The sequence below is a fragment of the Alligator mississippiensis genome, chromosome 11 (genome assembly GCF_030867095.1).
Source record: "Alligator mississippiensis isolate rAllMis1 chromosome 11, rAllMis1, whole genome shotgun sequence".
Lineage (NCBI taxonomy): Eukaryota > Metazoa > Chordata > Crocodylia > Alligatoridae > Alligator > Alligator mississippiensis.
In genome coordinates, this window is record NC_081834.1 from 48,578,051 (window position 1) to 48,596,017 (window position 17,967).

General features: G+C 45.0%; 2 protein-coding genes across 2 annotated transcripts; both read right to left on the bottom strand.

Moving 5' to 3' along the window:
• Positions 1-581: 581 nt before the first annotated feature.
• Positions 582-1,559, bottom strand: LOC102562783 (olfactory receptor 2V1-like). The gene has a single exon (XM_014609771.1). It carries the CDS (start codon positions 1,557-1,559, stop codon positions 582-584), a length of 978 nt encoding a protein of 325 aa, XP_014465257.1.
• Positions 1,560-15,804: 14,245 nt separating this feature from the next.
• Positions 15,805-16,740, bottom strand: LOC102562551 (olfactory receptor 2V1-like). Its single transcript, XM_006263755.2, has one exon. It carries the CDS (start codon positions 16,738-16,740, stop codon positions 15,805-15,807), a length of 936 nt encoding a protein of 311 aa, XP_006263817.2.
• Positions 16,741-17,967: the final 1,227 nt, after the last annotated feature.

Here is a 17,967-nt window from a genome sequence, read left to right on the forward strand (position 1 = left end):
GTTCTACAGTTAGAGGAGTTAGAAAGAGAGACTGAGGGTTTGCATAGGGTATCTACTGCTCCACAATAAAGTCCATTATTTAGTTCATCTCATTCACTCATACCTGTGTTTATTAGGCCTGGCAATTACTAGATTGGTGACATACAACTGCCCAATATTCCCTAGATTCACACCACTGGAAAAGTTTCTATTCAATAGGATCAGGGGGTCTAAGGGCTAGAAGGCAGGGTCTCCTCCCATCTAAGGCAGCAGCTTGAGCTGCACCCCTCTGTTTTTTTGTCTTCCTCCTGGATCCACATATCTCCCTTTCTCAGCCTCCCAGTGGGCCAGCTGAAAGAGGAGATAGGGGATCAGAGGGATAGGGTTGTACCCGGGACCTTTCACTTCCAAGCCAGAAGCCACCTCACTGAGCAACATGCCACAGATATGTGCGAGCAACAACAGAGCTTTTGAAGGGGGGGGGAGGGGTTGGATTGATTACCTGAGAGATTTATTAGGAGTTTGAGACTGCCATGGTCTCTTGGATTTTATCAGACCAGTCACATAACAGGAAACTATGGTTACCAATCTTACTAGAGGACTCAGTACTTTCCAACCAGCCTCCTAAGGGCTCCTAAAACATCCCTGTTTCTCAGGCTGTATATGATAGGATTCAGAACGGGGGTGATAATGGAGTAAAACACAGATACAATCTTTTCCTGCCATGTTGAGTAGTAAGCATTGGGTTTCATGTACGTGAACATTGCTGCCCCATAGAACATGCACACCACAGTCAGGTGTGAGGAGCAAGTGGCCAGAGCTTTCTGCTGTCCTGTGGTTGACTTCATCTTCAGGACCGTAGAAAGGATGTATATGTAAGAGGCTAGTATGATGGAAAAAGGGATAAAGAGGACAATAGTACTATTCACAAATACCAGACTCTCATAGGTGGAGGTGTCAGAGCAGGACAATTTGAGAAGGGCTGGAACCTCACAGAAGAAGTGGTCGATGTATTTTGAGCCACAGTAGGGCAGATGCATGGCATACATGGTATGAATCAAAGCATTGATGCATACACAAATCCATATTGCAGCTGTCAGGCGCAGGCAGACTCGTCTGCTCAGGAGGACGGGGTATTGCAAGGGTTTGCAAATGGCTACATACCTGTCATAAGACATGACTGGCAGAAGAAGGCATTCTCCCACTCCAGTGGTCAACATGAGGAAAACCTGAGTCCCACAGCCAGCCACAGAAATGGTGTTGCCTGGGATCAGAAAGTCCACCGACATTTTGGGGATTATAAACAGGCTTGGGCAGATGTCCATGAAGGCCAATTGGCTGAGGAAAAAGTACATGGGGGTGTGAAGGGAGGGAGTCACCTGGATTAGAAATATGAGGAGAGCATTCCCAGACACAGCGGTAATGAAGGCAAGCAAAATCAGAGCGAGGAAGAACATGTGGACTTTGCTGTGATTCAGCAGTCCCAGCAGAATAAATTCAGTTGCATTTTGCCTCTCCACTTGCAATTCTCTTGGCTGGTCCTGAAGGAAATAAGGAGAGAAAGCCAAGAAGATGTGCATGTTTTGTACTGGACAAACGTAGTGGTGCCAGATTTGTGGCCCACTTACAAAAGGGCTGTCTGCTCCAAGCAGGAGAAACAGCAATAGCAGCAGAAATCAGACTAGCTTCCCTTTGGGACGGTGCCTTCAGCACTTCGCTGCCTGCTGATCCCCCTTAGAACAGCTTCAGCAAGAAGGCTTTAGGTCTCCTGCCCAAATGATTCAATGTGCCTGTGATAGATGGGGGCTGGGAGATTTATTCTGCAAGATTTCTTCTTTCTTTTTCTTTTTTAATAAAGAAAACCCTTTTTATTCCTTTCTGTTCTTTGCCCTACTGTTGAATTCCTTATACAAGTAAGGATTTTTTTTTTTCTTTAGAACAATATAAGCAATTGTTTGGCTGTGGTCTTCAGTACCTTTTTGGCTGAAGGACTATGCAATTCAGTCCCATTTTCTGCACTGTGACTGAAACAGGCACATCCAGCCATATTGTGTGTGTTGTAATCGGCCTCTCCTCCAGCGCTGTCGTATCTTTATTATTGTCTCCCTAATACATCCCGCTGGTCCTCTCCAGTAGGTCTGGGGAACCAGGGCTCTGTCATCACCCTGCATGTTCTGGCCAAGCAGTTGGGGCTGGGGTGGTGCGGGTGCTAAGGTGCAGGCTTGATAGCCCAAGTGGGTCATGAGTTTGTGACTGTAGCAGAAATGCACATAGTCATCTTGTGAGATGCCCACAAAGCCTTCTAAATACCTTTCCACAACAGCTGCAGTTCCTGGAGAGCTGCTCTAATTAAACTGACTGTCACATGTATTTTGCCCCTCCACATTTAAAAATGGCAGTGGGATGGTTTATTTAAACCTCATTCAGTGAGGTTTAGATAAAGCGCATCATGGCCATTTTACAACATGTGGGAGCTTAGTCCATGTGATGCTGTGGCAATGCTGGAGCCTCCCAATTAGAATACAGAACAGACTTAATTAATCAAGCCCACTCCTATGCATTCTAGTTAGAACACCAGTGAGCGCATGTGGAGGCAGCCAAAGATTTAACAAAGGAAACAAAGGACCCAACCAACTCAAAGTGTCTGAAACATGCCCTTTACCAACCCCAGCAGGGTCCACGGGGTAGCTTGTGAAATAAGGGAGACAGTTTAGAGAAGCCATTTGTATTGATCCTGCAAAGCTTGGCGCATGCTCAGCTTCATGGGTGATAGTGGAGCCTCTAGCTCCACTCAATACAATAACAGGGTGCAAAGTCTCACACAGGCAGGAGGCTTCCAGGAACAGAGCCCAAAGGTTAATCTTTGAAATCCAAATCTCTATGTGATTCATTCTTGTGAAGAACATAAAAAAACAAAACAAACCCTTGACATGAATATTTGAATGAGATTAGAATATAAAATCCGTATTTGAGACTTCCAATGAAATTATGGCTCAGTTAATGGCAATTAATAGGGCTTCTCTCCATAATGTTATTATTGATGCGACTAATTAGGATATGAAGAAGTATGTACTTTGATCTTTATTTAAAAATCATAACTAAAATTAAGTAAAGAAGAGCAGAAGAGCAGCGGTGTTAGTAGAAGGACATGCCTATTTCTGAAAATCTAAACGTCTGTAACTGGCAAACCTTAGGAAACAGTGACTTACCTTCATCAGTCTTATGTAGTTGAGAGAGCAGTTCGAAAAGGAGAAAATATTGATCTCGGAACTCTTCCAGATTTATTCTACTGGGTTTTTCTGTTCCTAGGACACATTCTTTTCCCCATCACTCTAGTAAAGAAACACCTATAACAGAACCATAATTTTGTGATCAATATTTATTGCAATATGAAAAGAAACAAGCAACTCCTGTAAATCTCATCTTTTATGTCAATCAACAAGTGTCAAAGAACATTGCATCATTACAGACACAGATACTGAGGATATGAGTTAATATGCCCTGTCCATCCTGTAATACTGCTCAATATTATTTTCTTACAAAAAGCAATCAGTTCAAAATGGTTTGTGCGTAAGTTCCATTTCCTTTCCCAAAACAAAATACTCCATTACATTACGAAATATTACATAAAAGATCCATGCCTCAAGTATGAAAAGATCTTTGTGGATCTCTCTATAGACTAAAAACTGGATCACTGACAAGGTCATAAAAAGAATCTCGAATTAATACCAAAGTGACAGGTGGACCGTTGAACTGAACATAGTACAGCAAGAAAGAGTAATAACACTGCATCTCCAACTTACTTCTACAGCTACCCACATCAAGTGCTTATGGGATTGAAAGCATATGTAATTCTCAGAGAAAAAGCAGTCTTTTATATGCTGAATCAACATTGAGAGAATTACATCTTCCAAGCAGAGACCATTTTAAAGCACTAAACAAAAACCATTACATTAATTTTCCCAGGCCCTGGGGACTCTTTTCCCAAGTCTTTAATTAAAGTTCAAAAACAGGTAAGGTCTCACGATAACTTTCTCTACAGAGATGTAAGGGAACAACCGTGGCCTTCTGTCTTATACTCTGTTGGCTCAAGATGGGAGAGGCTGCAAAATACAACATTTTGAAAAAGGGAGAACAATGTTTAATTTCTTCCTAAATGAAATTCTGTGGTTACATGTAGTGGGAACTGTCCAATATTAATGTTTTTATTTTAGTTCATGAGGGAAAGCATCCCAATATTTAGGAACTTTTGGTGCAAGAGGAATCCGGTCCCTAACTGGTCCTCGATGACATTTATCAATGAGGACCAGCCATTCTTCTAACATGTGTGTGGAACAAATCCCAGATCAAGGGGTCACTTTTGAACATAGCAAGGGGGAAAAAAATCAGTGGGTCTACAATGGGTCTCAGCGCTCTACATTAACTGAATAATACTAATTCTGGTAGGGGACCAGGCCTACACACCTCAGCTTTGCAGAATTTCTATACAGAGAAGCAGGAGGTTTTCTTGAGTAGGAACCATAAATGCAGTTCATTATCTGAGACTGGCTTGCCTGTAGATACACAAGGCTGAAAATGGACTTGCATCTAAGAAGCAAGATGGTGATTAATGGGAAAGTTAGGACAGGCAGGACTGACAGCTAGGTAGATTTAAGTGCTAGATCATTATCTCTGTATGGCTGGTGTGGAACCACAGAACTACAATTATTGGCACTTTTGCACAAATTGGGATTCAATATCCTTGTAATTGTAGTGACAGAAGCTGTGATTTAGAGACACTCCTTTACTTGGAAGACTGTAAATGTTGGGAATTGGGAGCTGGTTGAAGAGTTAGAGAGACTGAGGGACTGCAGAGGAGGTCTACTGCTCCACAATAAAGTCTAGTATTTAGTTCATCTCATTCACACGTACCTGTGTGAACTAGGCCTGGTGATTACTACAGTGGTGACATACATCTGCCCAGCAGGCCCATCTGCCCAAAGTAAGTTAGCAGTGGAAGGCAGCCCTCACACCTTTCTGCCCGATGATCAGGGCAATCTTCCAGGTAAAGGAGACCCAGATTCTAGGCACCTTTTGCACAGAAGACTTTGGAACCAGCATTTCCCATTGCCTAGCACAGGGCAGTAACCACCAAATCACAGCTCAGCCCTTAACCATTTCTCTGTCTAACTCTTCTCTTGGAGCTGGTGTGTTGTACCCTACATTCCCTGGATTCACACCACTGGAAAAGTTTCTATTCAGTAGGATCAGGGGTCCAAGCTAGAAGGCAGGATCTCCTCCCATCTGAGGCAGCAGATTGAGTTGCACACCTGTCTTGTTCTCTTCCTCCTGGCTCCACATATCTCCCTTTCTCAGCTTCTCAGTGGGCCAGCTTCAAGAGGAGGATATGTTACTTCCATGCCTTTGAGGCTTTTTAAAGTGAAATAGAATTCATAACATTATATTGTAGGCTTTGATGTTTGTCTGTCTCCAGATCTGGGTTGTGAAAGTCCCCAAAAGCCACTAATGCACAAGATGGCATTCTGTTCCTGTGCACATATCCCTATGAACCAGGACATCTTTGCAAGACTACACGGATCAGGGATGTCAAACTTAGGGACTGAAGACTATCATGTGGTCTGCAGAGTGAGTGGAGGGGTCTGCCATTTGAGATGGGGCCTACCACTGACATCCAGGGCAGAGAGTCCTGCTCAGCAACAAAGGGTGAGCGATGGCCACAGTAACCCCTGCAACTAGTGCCACTGTTGCTGCATCCAGATCCAGCCTAGATATTGGATATCCAGGATTGGAGATAGATGAAACCCATTACTATTGGACCTAGCTAGAGGATAGGAAAATGTATACATGTGCATGTGCCCACTCTCTCTCTCTCTCTCTCTTTTTTCTCCCTCTATAGCTGACTGGCTAAGAAACTGACCTGAGATAGAGGAAATCCTGAGCTCATCACCAACTTACCTAGGCTGGGCATGAAACTAGAGTAACTTTGATTTTGGTGCACAACACTCGAACCGCCACACTGCTGTTTGGCCATGAGGCAATTAACCAAGTTATTCTCTACCACTTCTTTGGAGCATGTGCTTCTACCACAGTCTTTGAAGAAAGGTTGGATCATAGTGCAGAAGTGGAAGCTTTTGTTGTACTGGGATAAGAGGGATAGGCTGGTACACAGGACCTTTCACTTCCAAGCCAGAAGCTACCTTGCTGAGCAACATGCCACAGATATATGGGAGCAACAACAGAGCTTTTGAATGTGTGGGGGGGGGGGGGGTGGCGAGGGAGGGAGGGAGCTGCTGCAGTCTCAAACCCCTAACAAATCGCTCAAGTAATCAATCTACCAAAAAAGGCAGTGTCCCAACATTTCTCCTAGTGAAAACAATGTAAAAACTCACAAGAAGAGCAACAGACCAAGATCTGGCCCATATTTGATTGGAAAACCCGCAGGATTCCCAGAGTACAGATTAAGGTTCAGAGCCTCCTTCATCCCCTTTGGACCCTGAATTGGACTCTGACCAGAACTGAACTTGAGGCTGTTTTAGATTTGGGGCAGGAAGGAGAGAGCTCTGGTTAACATATATGTACCAGAAGAAACTAAGGGACAGCCTCGTGTCCCGTGCAGCTACAAGATACATTACCTTGGCCGAAAATTCTCCAGCTCTGTGCCGAGGCCCACAAATGGGTTAACACTCCCTTGCATCATCAGGACAGAGCACCAGTGGGAACTGGGTGATAGTTAGACCTTGTGTTGGCTCTTAGCATGGCATTCAGTTGAACCTGTCATGTGCAAGGCAACACAAATCCAGTTAATGCATTAATGCATGAGACCTACTTTTATGTCCGTGAGTGGAGAATTTGGCCTTCAGTCCAGAACATATCCCTGAAGACTCCAAATCTGATTTTAATTGGAACAACGCTTTAAAAAATCATGATTATTCATGTGACTATGCAGTGATCTACTCTGTAGGTACAAGATAAGGAGACACTGTCTTATTGGAAATAGCATATAATTCGCCAATTTTTTTCAGGTTTTACACTCAGCTCAGTGGCTTTTCTTCCTGTCTGCCCATCGGTATCTGCAGAAATAACACAATTACATTATCAAATTATTCCCCTTCCAAATTTCAGATACTGTCATAGGCATCAGTGGGAAGGAGCAGTGTCCAGGAAGGGATCCCCTTGTGCACAGTCCTCACGCTATTGATGAATACACTCTGGAAAAATCATAGGATAGACATTCCACCACCTCTCTGGGTAACCTGGGTAACAGTGTTTTACTAAACTTGTAGTGAGATTTTTTTTCCTAATAACTAACGTAAAATTCCCTTGCTGTATCTTGAGACGATTGCTTTTTGTTCTGTCATCTGCCACCACTGAGAACAGTCTAGCTGCATCATCTTTTGAACTCCCCTTCAGGTAGTTGAAGGCCTCTATTAAATCCTCACTCAGTCTTTTTTTCTCTAGACTAAATAAGCCCAGTTCTCTCAGTCTTTCCTCATAAGTCATGTCCCTCTGGCCCCTCACCATTTTTGTTTCCCTCCGCTGGACCCTGTCCAATTTGTCCACATCTTTGGGCGAGGGGGCGGGGCTGGGAGTGCAAAACTGAACCAAGTACTCCAGATGTGGCCTCACCAGGGGAATAATCAAACACTTCCAATGACCTGCTGGCAACACTCCGACCGATGCATCCCAGTGTGTCATTAGCCTTCTTTGCAACAAGGGCACACTGTTGGTTCATATTCAGCTTATTGTCCATTGTAACCCCAGAGCATTTTCTGCACAGCTGCTGCCCAGCCAGTCAGACCCCAGCCTGTGCCAGTGCATGGGATTGTTCTGTCCTAAGTGCAGGACTTTTCACTTGTCCTTATTGGGCCTCATGAGATTTATTTTAGCCCAATCCTCCAATATGTCTGGGTCAGTCTGAATCCTAGGGCTACCCTGCAGCATATCTGCTACCGCCCCAGCTTGGTGTCATCTGAAAACTTGCTGAGGGTGCACTCTGTGCCATCTTCCTCGTCACTGATGAAGACACTGAACAAAACCAGCCCAAGGACCAACCCCCTGGGGCACTCAGATTGATACCAGCTGCCAAGTAGACATTGAGCCATTGATTACTACTCTCTCAGCCAAATGAATCAGCCATTTTTCAGTCCACCTTACAGTGCATTTATCCAGCCCATACTTCCTTAACTTGCCTGCAAGAATGTTGTGGAAGGCTGTATCAAAAGCCTTCCTCAAATCAAGGTATACCATATCCACTGATCTCCCCACACCCACAGAGCTAATCACCATGTCATAGAGGGCGATCAGGGTGGTCATGCATGACTTGCTGTTGGTGAATCAGTGCTGACTGCTCCTAATCACCTTCTTCTCCTCCAAGTGAACCACAGGTATAGGGAATGACATCCTGTATAGGAGGGATTGTGTTGGGAAGAAGGGCAGAGGAGTTGCTCTCTTTGTGAAATAACATTACACCTCCCTAGAAGTGAAGATTGGAAATAAAGAAGGGTGACTTTAGACCCTCTTGGTCAAGAGACAGGGAGAGCAATGGGAAGGGGATTGGACTGTAGGAGTTTACTACATAACCCCAAACCCAAAGGAAGCACTCCACTAGGAATCTGTAGAGAACTGACAGAGGCTGTATGCTCTCGGGGCATAGTCATCAGGGTTGACTTCAGCTATCCAGACATCTCATGGGATGAGCACTCAGCAAGATTGGATTGGTCACAAAGCTTCCTCACTTGCATTGAGGAGCTCTATCTAACTCAAGAAGTCTACAGGCTGGCAGGGGCAAGGCTCCTTGAATTGGTTCTGGCCAAAGGGGACGATCGATTGAGCAACCTGAGGATCAAAGGGAAACTGGGTGACAGTGACCATAAGATGATCACTTTCTCCATCTACCATAAGTCAGAGAAATCAGACAGTAGGGTAGAAATCCTTAATTTTAGAAAAGCTGACTTCCACAAGCTTAGGAGATTGGTTAGTGAGGCCCTGCTGGACTACAGTCCAATGAGGATGGAAGTGCAAGGAAAGTGTGGGTTCCTCAAGGAAGCAATCTTAGGAGCACAAATGAAGTCCATTTCCTTTCATAAGAAAGGCAGCAAAAGAGCTAGGTGATCCCCTTACCCAAAATGTAAGTCATAGACCTCCTATAATTAAAAAGAGAAGCCTACAAAGGGTGCAAGTCAGAAATAACCACCAAAGAGGAGTACTTAGCAATAACCTGCACCTCTAGGAAGCGGATTAGGAAAACAAAGGCACAAACTGAATACAAATTGGCAACTGGAATCAAATACAACAAAAAGTCCTTGTTTAGATATGTAAGAAGTTGGAGAAAAAATAAGGGAAGCATAAGGCTCCTAATGAATGAAATGGGACAGCTGCTAACTGATACTCAGGACAACACCGAACTCCTGAATCCATACTTCACATCAGTATTCCACCAGTACAGCGGTGTTAGCCTGCTTGATAGGATATAGGATGATTATGGTGAGGGCAGATCACCCTCCCATAGTTGGTGAAGATCTTGTGGGGGAGCACCTACAAAGGCTAAATATCAAGTCAGCAGGATCAGATGAACTACACCCGAGTGCTAAAAGAACTGGCTGACATCATTGTGCAACTTAATGCAAAGTTATTTGAAGACTCTTGGCACCCGGGAGAAGTCCCACACCACTGGAAGAAGGCCAATGTGGTGCTTATCTTTAAGAAAGGGAGGAAGGAGGACCTGGGAAATCACAGACCAATCAGTTTGACCTAAGTCCCTGGTAAAATCCTGGAGAAAATGATGAAAAAATCCATTACTCATTGGCTAACAAAAGGCAGTATTCTGAAGAATAGCCAACATGGTTTCACTATGGGACAGTCATGCCAGGCCAACCTCATTTCCTTCTATGACTAGGTAATTCATCTGGATGTAACAAAACTGAATCTCCAACTGTCTTCTACAGTTACCCATAGATTCATAGATTCATAGATGTTAGGGTCGGAAGGGACCTCAATAGATCATCAAGTCCGACCCCCTGCATAAGCAGGAAAGAGTGCTGGGTCTAAATGACCCCAGCTAGATACTCGTCTAACCTCCTCTTGAAGACCCCCAGGGTAGGGGAGAGCACCACCTCCCTTGGGAGCCCGTTCCAGACCTTGGCCACTCGAACTGTGAAGAAGTTCTTCCTAATGTCCAATCTAAATCTGCTCTCTGCCAGCTTGTGGCCATTGTTTCTTGTAACCCCCGGGGGCGCCTTGGTGAATAAATCCTCACCAATTCCCTTCTGTGCCCCCGTGATGAACTTATAGGCAGCCACAAGGTCGCCCCTCAACCTTCTCTTGCGGAGGCTGAAAAGGTCCAGTTTCTCTAGTCTCTCCTCGTAGGGCTTGGTCTGCAAGCCCTTGACCATACGAGTTGCCCTTCCTGGACCCTCTCCAGGTTATCCGCATCCTTCTTGAAGTGTGGCGCCCAGAATTGCACACAGTACTCCAACTGCGGTCTGACCAACGCCCTATAGAGGGGAAGTATCACCTCCCTGGACCTATTTGTCATGCATCTGCTGATGCACGATAAAGTGCCATTGGCTTTTCTGATGGCTTCGTCACACTGCCGGCTCATGTTCAACTTGGAGTCCACTAGGACTCCAAGATCCCTTTCCACCTCCGTGCCACCCAGCAGGTCATTCCCCAGGCTGTAGGTGTGCTGGACATTTTTCCTCCCTAGGTGCAGCACTTTGCATTTCTCCTTGTTGAACTGCATCCTGTTGTTTTCTGCCCACTTGTCCAGCCTATCCAGGTCTGCCTGCAGCTGTTCCCTGCCCTCCGGCGTGTCCACTTCTCCCCATAGCTTTGTGTCATCTGCAAACTTGGACAGAGTACATTTCACTCCGACGTCCAAGTCGCTGATGAAGACATTAAAGAGTATCGGTCCAAGGACCGAACCCTGCGGGACCCCACTGCCCACACCCTTCCAGGTCGAGACCGACCCATCTACCACGACTCTTTGGGTGCGACCCTCTAGCCAATTCGCCACCCACCGGACTGTGCAGTCATCCACATCACAGCCTCTTAATTTGTTCACCAGTATGGGGTGGGATACCGTATCGAAGGCCTTCCTGAAGTCCAGGTATACGACATCCACCCCTCCTCCTGTGTCCAGGCGTTTCGTAACCTGGTCATAGAAAGAGACTAGGTTGGTCAGGCACGATCTGCCCGCCACAAACCCATGCTGGTTTCCCCTCAGCATAATTTGCCCTGCTGGGCTCTCACAAATGTGAGCCTTGATAATTTTTTCAAATACTTTACCAAGGATGGAGGTGAGACTGACCGGCCTATAGTTGCCCGGGTCCTCCTTCCTCCCCTTTTTGAAAATGGGGACCACGTTAGCCCTTTTCCAGTCCTCCGGGACTTGGCCTGTGCGCCACGAGCATTCGAATATTCCCGCCAGTGGCTCTGCAATGACGTCAGCCAGTGCCTTCAGCACCCTGGGATGGAGCCCATCCGGGCCTGCCGACTTAAAGGCATCCAGTTCTTCCAAGTGACTCTGCACCACCTCAGGATCTACGCATGGAAGTCTGGCGCCTTGCTGCTGCCTCTCTACAACCCCAGTGAGAGACTTGTCGTGCCCCTCGCTTAGGAACACTGAGGCAAAGAACTCGTTGAGGAGTTCAGCCTTGTCCCCTCTATCTGTCACCAATTGCTTCTGCCCATTTAGCAGGGGTCCTATTCCTCCCTGGGCCTTCCTTTTACTCCCTATGTATCTAAAAAACAATTTCTTGTTGTCCTTTACTTGGGTTGCCATCCTCAGCTCCATGGTAGCTTTGGCCCGCCTAACTGCCTCCCTACAAGCACGAGCAGAGGAGGTATATTCATCTTTAGTGATCTCACCCTGTTTCCACTTTTTATGTGCTCCCCTTTTGGCCCTTAGGCTGCCCTGGATTTCTCTGGTCAGCCATGGAAGCCTCCTGGCCCCTTTCCCTCTTTTGCCTCGCTCGGGGATCGTCTTGCTTTGTGCCCAAAGGATCGTTTCCTTTAGGCACAGCCACCCTTCTTGGGCACCCATCCCATCAAAACTCCTACTCTGCAGTGCTTCCTTGACTAATCGCCTGAGTGCAGTGAGATCAGCTTTCCTAAAGTCTAGCACTTTCACCCTACTAGTTACCTTACCCACTCGCCGTCTTATGTTGAATTCTATCATAAGGTGATCACTGTCTCCCAGATAGCTACCGATTTGGAGGTCCCCTATCATGTCATCTCCCGTTGCCAATACCAAATCCAGTATGGCATTCCCCCTAGTGGGACCATACACCTCCTGTGTCAGGTGGAGGTCCTGTACACAAGTTAGAAACCTGCGTGAGCGATGGGACCTTGCTGTCTGCGTCTCCCAGCAGATGTCCGGGTAGTTTAGGTCCCCCATGACTACCGCCTCTTTAGCTTTTATGGTCTCCGAGAGTTGCCTCAGGAGCCCCGCATCTATTTCTTCCCCTTGGTGTGGGGGTCTGTAACAGACCCCTACCACCAAATCCCTTTCTCCTTGCCCCCCATGTAGCCTAACCCACAATCCTTCTACTTCCTCAGCCTCGGATTCTGTCTTGATGAGGGTTGATGTATATTGCTCACTGACATAAAGTGCAACCCCCCCCCCCCTTTCTTCCCCGACCTGTCCTTTCTGTACAATCTATAGCCCTCAATATGTACCGCCCAGTCATGGGATGAATCCCACCAGGTCTCTGTTAGCCCCACTAAGTCATAGGTGTTTAGTGCAAGCAGGAGCGCTAGTTCATCCTGCTTGTTCCCCATGCTCCTAGCATTAGTATATAGGCACTTGAGCCCTGCGACTGGCGCCTTTGCTGCCCCCCTGCTCCCAGTCCCATGGGGCCCATTGTTCCATGTGAAGGGCTTACTGAATTGAAAGCACAAGTCATTGTCAGCAGGAAGGCAAGTCTCTTATAAGCTGAGTCAAAACTGGGAAAATTACATTATTCAAGCAGAGATAATTTTCAGAATCTAAACAAAGAAAATTAGGTGATTTTTTCCCAAGCTCTGGGGATTCTGGTCCCAAGTCATTGTATTTAGGACCAGATGAGGCTCCATGATAACTCTATATGAAGATGTGTGCAAAATCTGCAGCTTCTGTTCAGGGAGATTGCTTTGCATCCTTTGTCTAGAGGTGGGGTCTAGGACAAGACATTTTACAAAGGATGAAAGACAATATGTGAGAGGCAAGGATTTTTGTGTGGGAGCTATCTGTTATTGGACCAACTGTATGTTTGGGATGAAGATAGACAAGCTGTCAAATGCAAAGCATTCTCCATCAGGTCTGAGACAAACCTTGCATTCAAAAGCTTTTCTAACTTTATCTGAACCCTGCAGTTGGTCCAATAACAGATAAGACCCACAAGAATCCTTGTCTTTGCATTGTTCCTGGACCATTGTCATTGCAACATCACTCCAGAACTACCAAAAGAAAATGTGTGTCAGTTCTTCTTTATCAAAATGGGACATTTCCAATTTTTAGTGTTTTTATTTTGCCTCCTGAGGCAGAGCTTCTAAAAATTAAGGCATTTCTGGAGAAATGGTTATTCTTATTTCTGACTGGCCCATGATGAGTTTAATGCATAGGGAACAGCCACTCTTCCAACAGTTGTGCAAAACAAATGCCACACTTGCAGCCAATTTTGAAAAGAGAAAAGGGGAAAGAATTAAGTCAGTGTTGATCCCAGCAACCTACATAAACTGACCTTTGGAAAGTATGGTGGGAGTTGATACCCAAACACTTCAGTTCAGAGTTTTTTACACAAAAGAGCAGCATGTTTTCTTGAATAAAGTCATTAAAAGCAGTGCTTTATCCCACACTAATATGCACTCAAGCGTCATACATCTGAAAGTGGACCTACATCTTTAAAGACAAGAAAAGAAGAAAGGATGACTAAAGGGAAGCGTATTAAAGGCAGGAGTGAGAGAAGGTACCAGTACAGACAGGTGGGAAGCTCATCTGCATGTGGTACTGAATGGGTTCAAAAGGACTAGTTGGGGCTATTTCAATGAGGTCAACAGCAAAGAAGTTTCCATAGGCCTGAGATTTTTGATGAAATCCTGATCCCATTGAAGATACCTAACATGGTTTCTCTTACTGATGCCCACATACCCTTTTGACATAATTCTGGAAAATGTGGATCCTGCTCCTGCTCCTAAAGGTCTTGTTTAAGAACGGTTCCTAATAGGAACGCTGTGATTTAGGTGAAATTAGAATGCCAAGTAACTCGTGGAAGCTGCTCATGTATTAATATTTGGGAAGCAGCACAGAGAACAAGCAACTAATTTATGAAACTGTAGCATGGGGCACAGGGACTTATGTGATTGACTTTTGTATTTTTGGTAGACAAACAGACTAGGATTAAAGTCTAAAGGATTTGCACCATTACAGGCTTGGGACTGCCTGGCTAAGCAGTAGCTCTGCAAAAAAGGACCTGGGGGTTACAGTGGTCCATAAGATGGATATGAGCCAACAGTGTGCCCTTATTGGAAAGAGGCTAACAGCATATTGGGCTGCATTAGTAGGAGTGTTTCCAGCAGATAGAGCAAAGCAATTATTCCTCTCTACAGGCAGTCCTCAATTTACAATGTTTCGAGTTACAATGAACAGCACTTAGAAAGTTTATAAATTGACACCGTTTCACCTTTCTGATGTCAGTTTCGACTTTAGCTTGATCTGAGGTGATGCCACACCAGTGAACAAGTTTGCTGTGTTGCCCATCTCCCTGGAGAACATCTGTCCAAACTTCCTGGGACACTTTCTTTAACAAAGCAGCCAAGACTCCAGATAAACCTGCAGCCAGGAACCCTTCAAAAAGTCCAACCAAGAGCCCTTCAAAAAGTCCAGCAAAGTCAACTCAAGGAAGTCCTTCCAAATCAATATGATTGTTATTTACAATATAAATACATTATTGTAGCTTTATTACTCATCTATAATTGGCTGAGTACAAAATTCTGGGTTATTTTTGGTGAAAATACGGTATTGGGCCTTGGTTTAGAAACAAATCCCCCATTTATAACATTGTTTCCTATGGGAAAATCGGTTCTGAGTTGCAATGTTTCAACCTAAGACATGGTTTTCAGGAACCAGTTGTGTCATAAGTCCAAAGACTGCATGTAGTCAGCACTGCTGAGGCCACATCTGGAGTACTGTCATGTTTTGTGCCTTCCACTACAGAAAGGATGTAGACAAATTGGAGAGAGTCCAGCAAAGAGCAATGAAAATGGTTAGGGGGCTGGGGCATGTGATTTAGGAGGAGAGGCTGAGGGAATTGAGCTTATTTAGTCTGCAGAAGAGAAGACTGAGTTGAGATTTAATAGCTGCCTCAACTGCCTGGAGGGTGGTTACAAAGAGGATGGGGATAGACTTTTCTCAGTGATGGTAGATAACATGTCACTAGGTATAAGGACAGTGGGGTAAGACAGATAACAAGTGAACAGGATTTTGGCCTGTAATACCCTCATTATTGGCAATCATGTGCAACAGGGAAAGAAAAATCAGGAATACTGTCAATAGAGGAATTATATATTATTGGAATTAAATATTGGAATTAAATATTAAATATTGGAATGAAATATTATTGGAATTAAATATTCCAATCCATTAGAGGATAAAGCATTAAATATTGCTCAAGGAAAAAAAAGATTGCATTTTTCCCATTTTAAAATAAAAAATGTGTATTGGATTTAGGAGCCATTTGCATAGGATTGAATTTCACCCATTGATGAGTACAATAAATCTAAACCCAGTTAAAACCAATGTTTCCTCTGCTATGACCATTACAATTCAAATAAGTCTGTGACAAAATGTTATGAGGAATTATACTTCCCAAACAGCTTTCTTAGGGCTCCTAAGACATCCCTGTTTCTCAGGCTGTATATGAGGGGATTCAGTACTGGAGTGACAATGGTATAAAACACAGGTATGATCTTGTCTTGGTCCGGCGAGTGGTAGGCATTGGGTCTCATGTACATGAACATTGTTCCCCCATAGAACAGCCCCACTACAGTCAGATGTGAGGAGCAAGTGGCCAGAGCCTTGTGCCTTCCCTTAGCTGAGCTCATCCTCAGGACTGCAGAGAGGATGCGGGCATAAGAAGCCAGTATGATGGAGGAAGGAATGAGGAGCAAGATAACACCACTTATGAACACTGCAGTCTCATAAGTGGAGGTGTCGGAGCAGGATAACTTCAGCAGAGCTGGGATCTCACAGAAGAAATGGTTAATCTCTTTGGAGTGACAATAGGGCAGCTGTATCACATACACCATGTTTATGAAGGCATCTAGTGTCCCACCACACCACACCCCAGCTGCCAGGCTCAGGCAGACTCTCTTGCTCATGAGGATGGGGTATTGCAAGGGATGGCAAATTGCTACATACCTGTCGTAAGACATGACTGCCAGGAGGAGGGATTCAGATGCTCCAATGGTCAGGGTGAGAAGGATTTGTGTCCCACAACCAGCCAGAGAAATGGGGTTGCCTGGGATCAGGAAGTCCGCTGACATTTTAGGGACAATGATGAGGGTCTGACAGATGTCCAAGAAGGCCAACTGACTGAGGAAAAAGTACATGGGGATGTGAAGGCGGGAATCCACCTGGATTAGAAACATGAGGAGAGCATTCCCCAACAAGGCAGTCACAGAAGCAAGTAGAATCATTGCCAGCAGGAGGGTGTCTATCTTGGTCTGGTTCAGGAACCCCAGAAGTACAAATTCTGTCAGCAAGGTTGCATTTTTTCCCTTCATTTCCTCATCACTTTGACCTGATGGGTACCAGTTTGAAACAAACAGACAGGCACATATGGAATAAACACATGTTATGGTGAATAACAGCAACGGAGCTCATGTGTAGGAGAAACCAGTCTCCACTGAAACAAGCAGCAGACTTTGGGCCAAATCCTCTCCCATCTTTTAGGTGCCTAAGTGGACTCAGGTTGGCATAAGGGTGATCCTGTTCCACCGTGCTGAAGCCCCTGAAGAAACTTTAGTTCACCTACTGATGTAAAGAGCCATCATCTTGCCCTTAAGAGTTAGGCTGAGTTTCAAAAAGACAAGAGCTGGAGCAGGACCATCCAACTTTTGCATTACCTGTTTTTCAGACTCAATCACCCAGAAAAGGATCCTATGTCCACTTAGGTGCCTATGTCCACTTAGCTACCTCAGAGGCAGAATAGGATTTGGCCCTTTTTTTGTTTTAACACAACTGTCCCAGACTCCTTAGGATGTTTTATTTATTGCTGTTTAAACTTTGAAGGAGATGCCTCATAGTGTTTGATGTCAGCTTGAAACACTGTCATCTTAGATTTCAAGGGTGATTAACACCCAGTAAGTCTACTGTGGCAGTTCCCTATGAGATTCAGGACTTCAGCATTTCTGAAAATCAGCATCAAGGGCCATGATTTTACCAAATATATTTTCATTTTTGTGTTAAGTTTTAATTGCACAGAATCATGGAGGTGGATGGGACTTTGCAGGTCACCTGAAACAAATCTCTGCACTTATGCAGGACCTGCTATCATCATCTTCATTATCATCCCCTTGGATTCATTCTCCCTTTTGATTCCAATTATTATGATTTATTCTTCCATTTGTTAACTTATCTAGTCTCCCTTGCACTACAGAAGCAAGGTTTTTGGCCTTGCCTGTTAACTTCTCCAGAACAAAAACCAGTATGAAGCTTCCTTCATGTGATTTCTTTATTGGCATTCATGTATGCTCAAGACCTATTTCCTTCAGTAGAAGAGGTCACACTGGCACATGGCAACCAGAGCTGCAAAAACCTCAGGTCAGGCACAGCTTCCTTATCCCTGGAAGTCTCTCCCCCTTTCTTTCATTCCTGGCTCTCACTCCATCTCATAGCTCAAAAGTGCTGTGTTCTTTTCTTGCCCCAGTTCCTGAGCTTTACATTGGGAAACACTTTTTTTCTCAGCGCTCTTACCCTGGGAGGACATTGCCTTGAACGAAAGCCTGAGC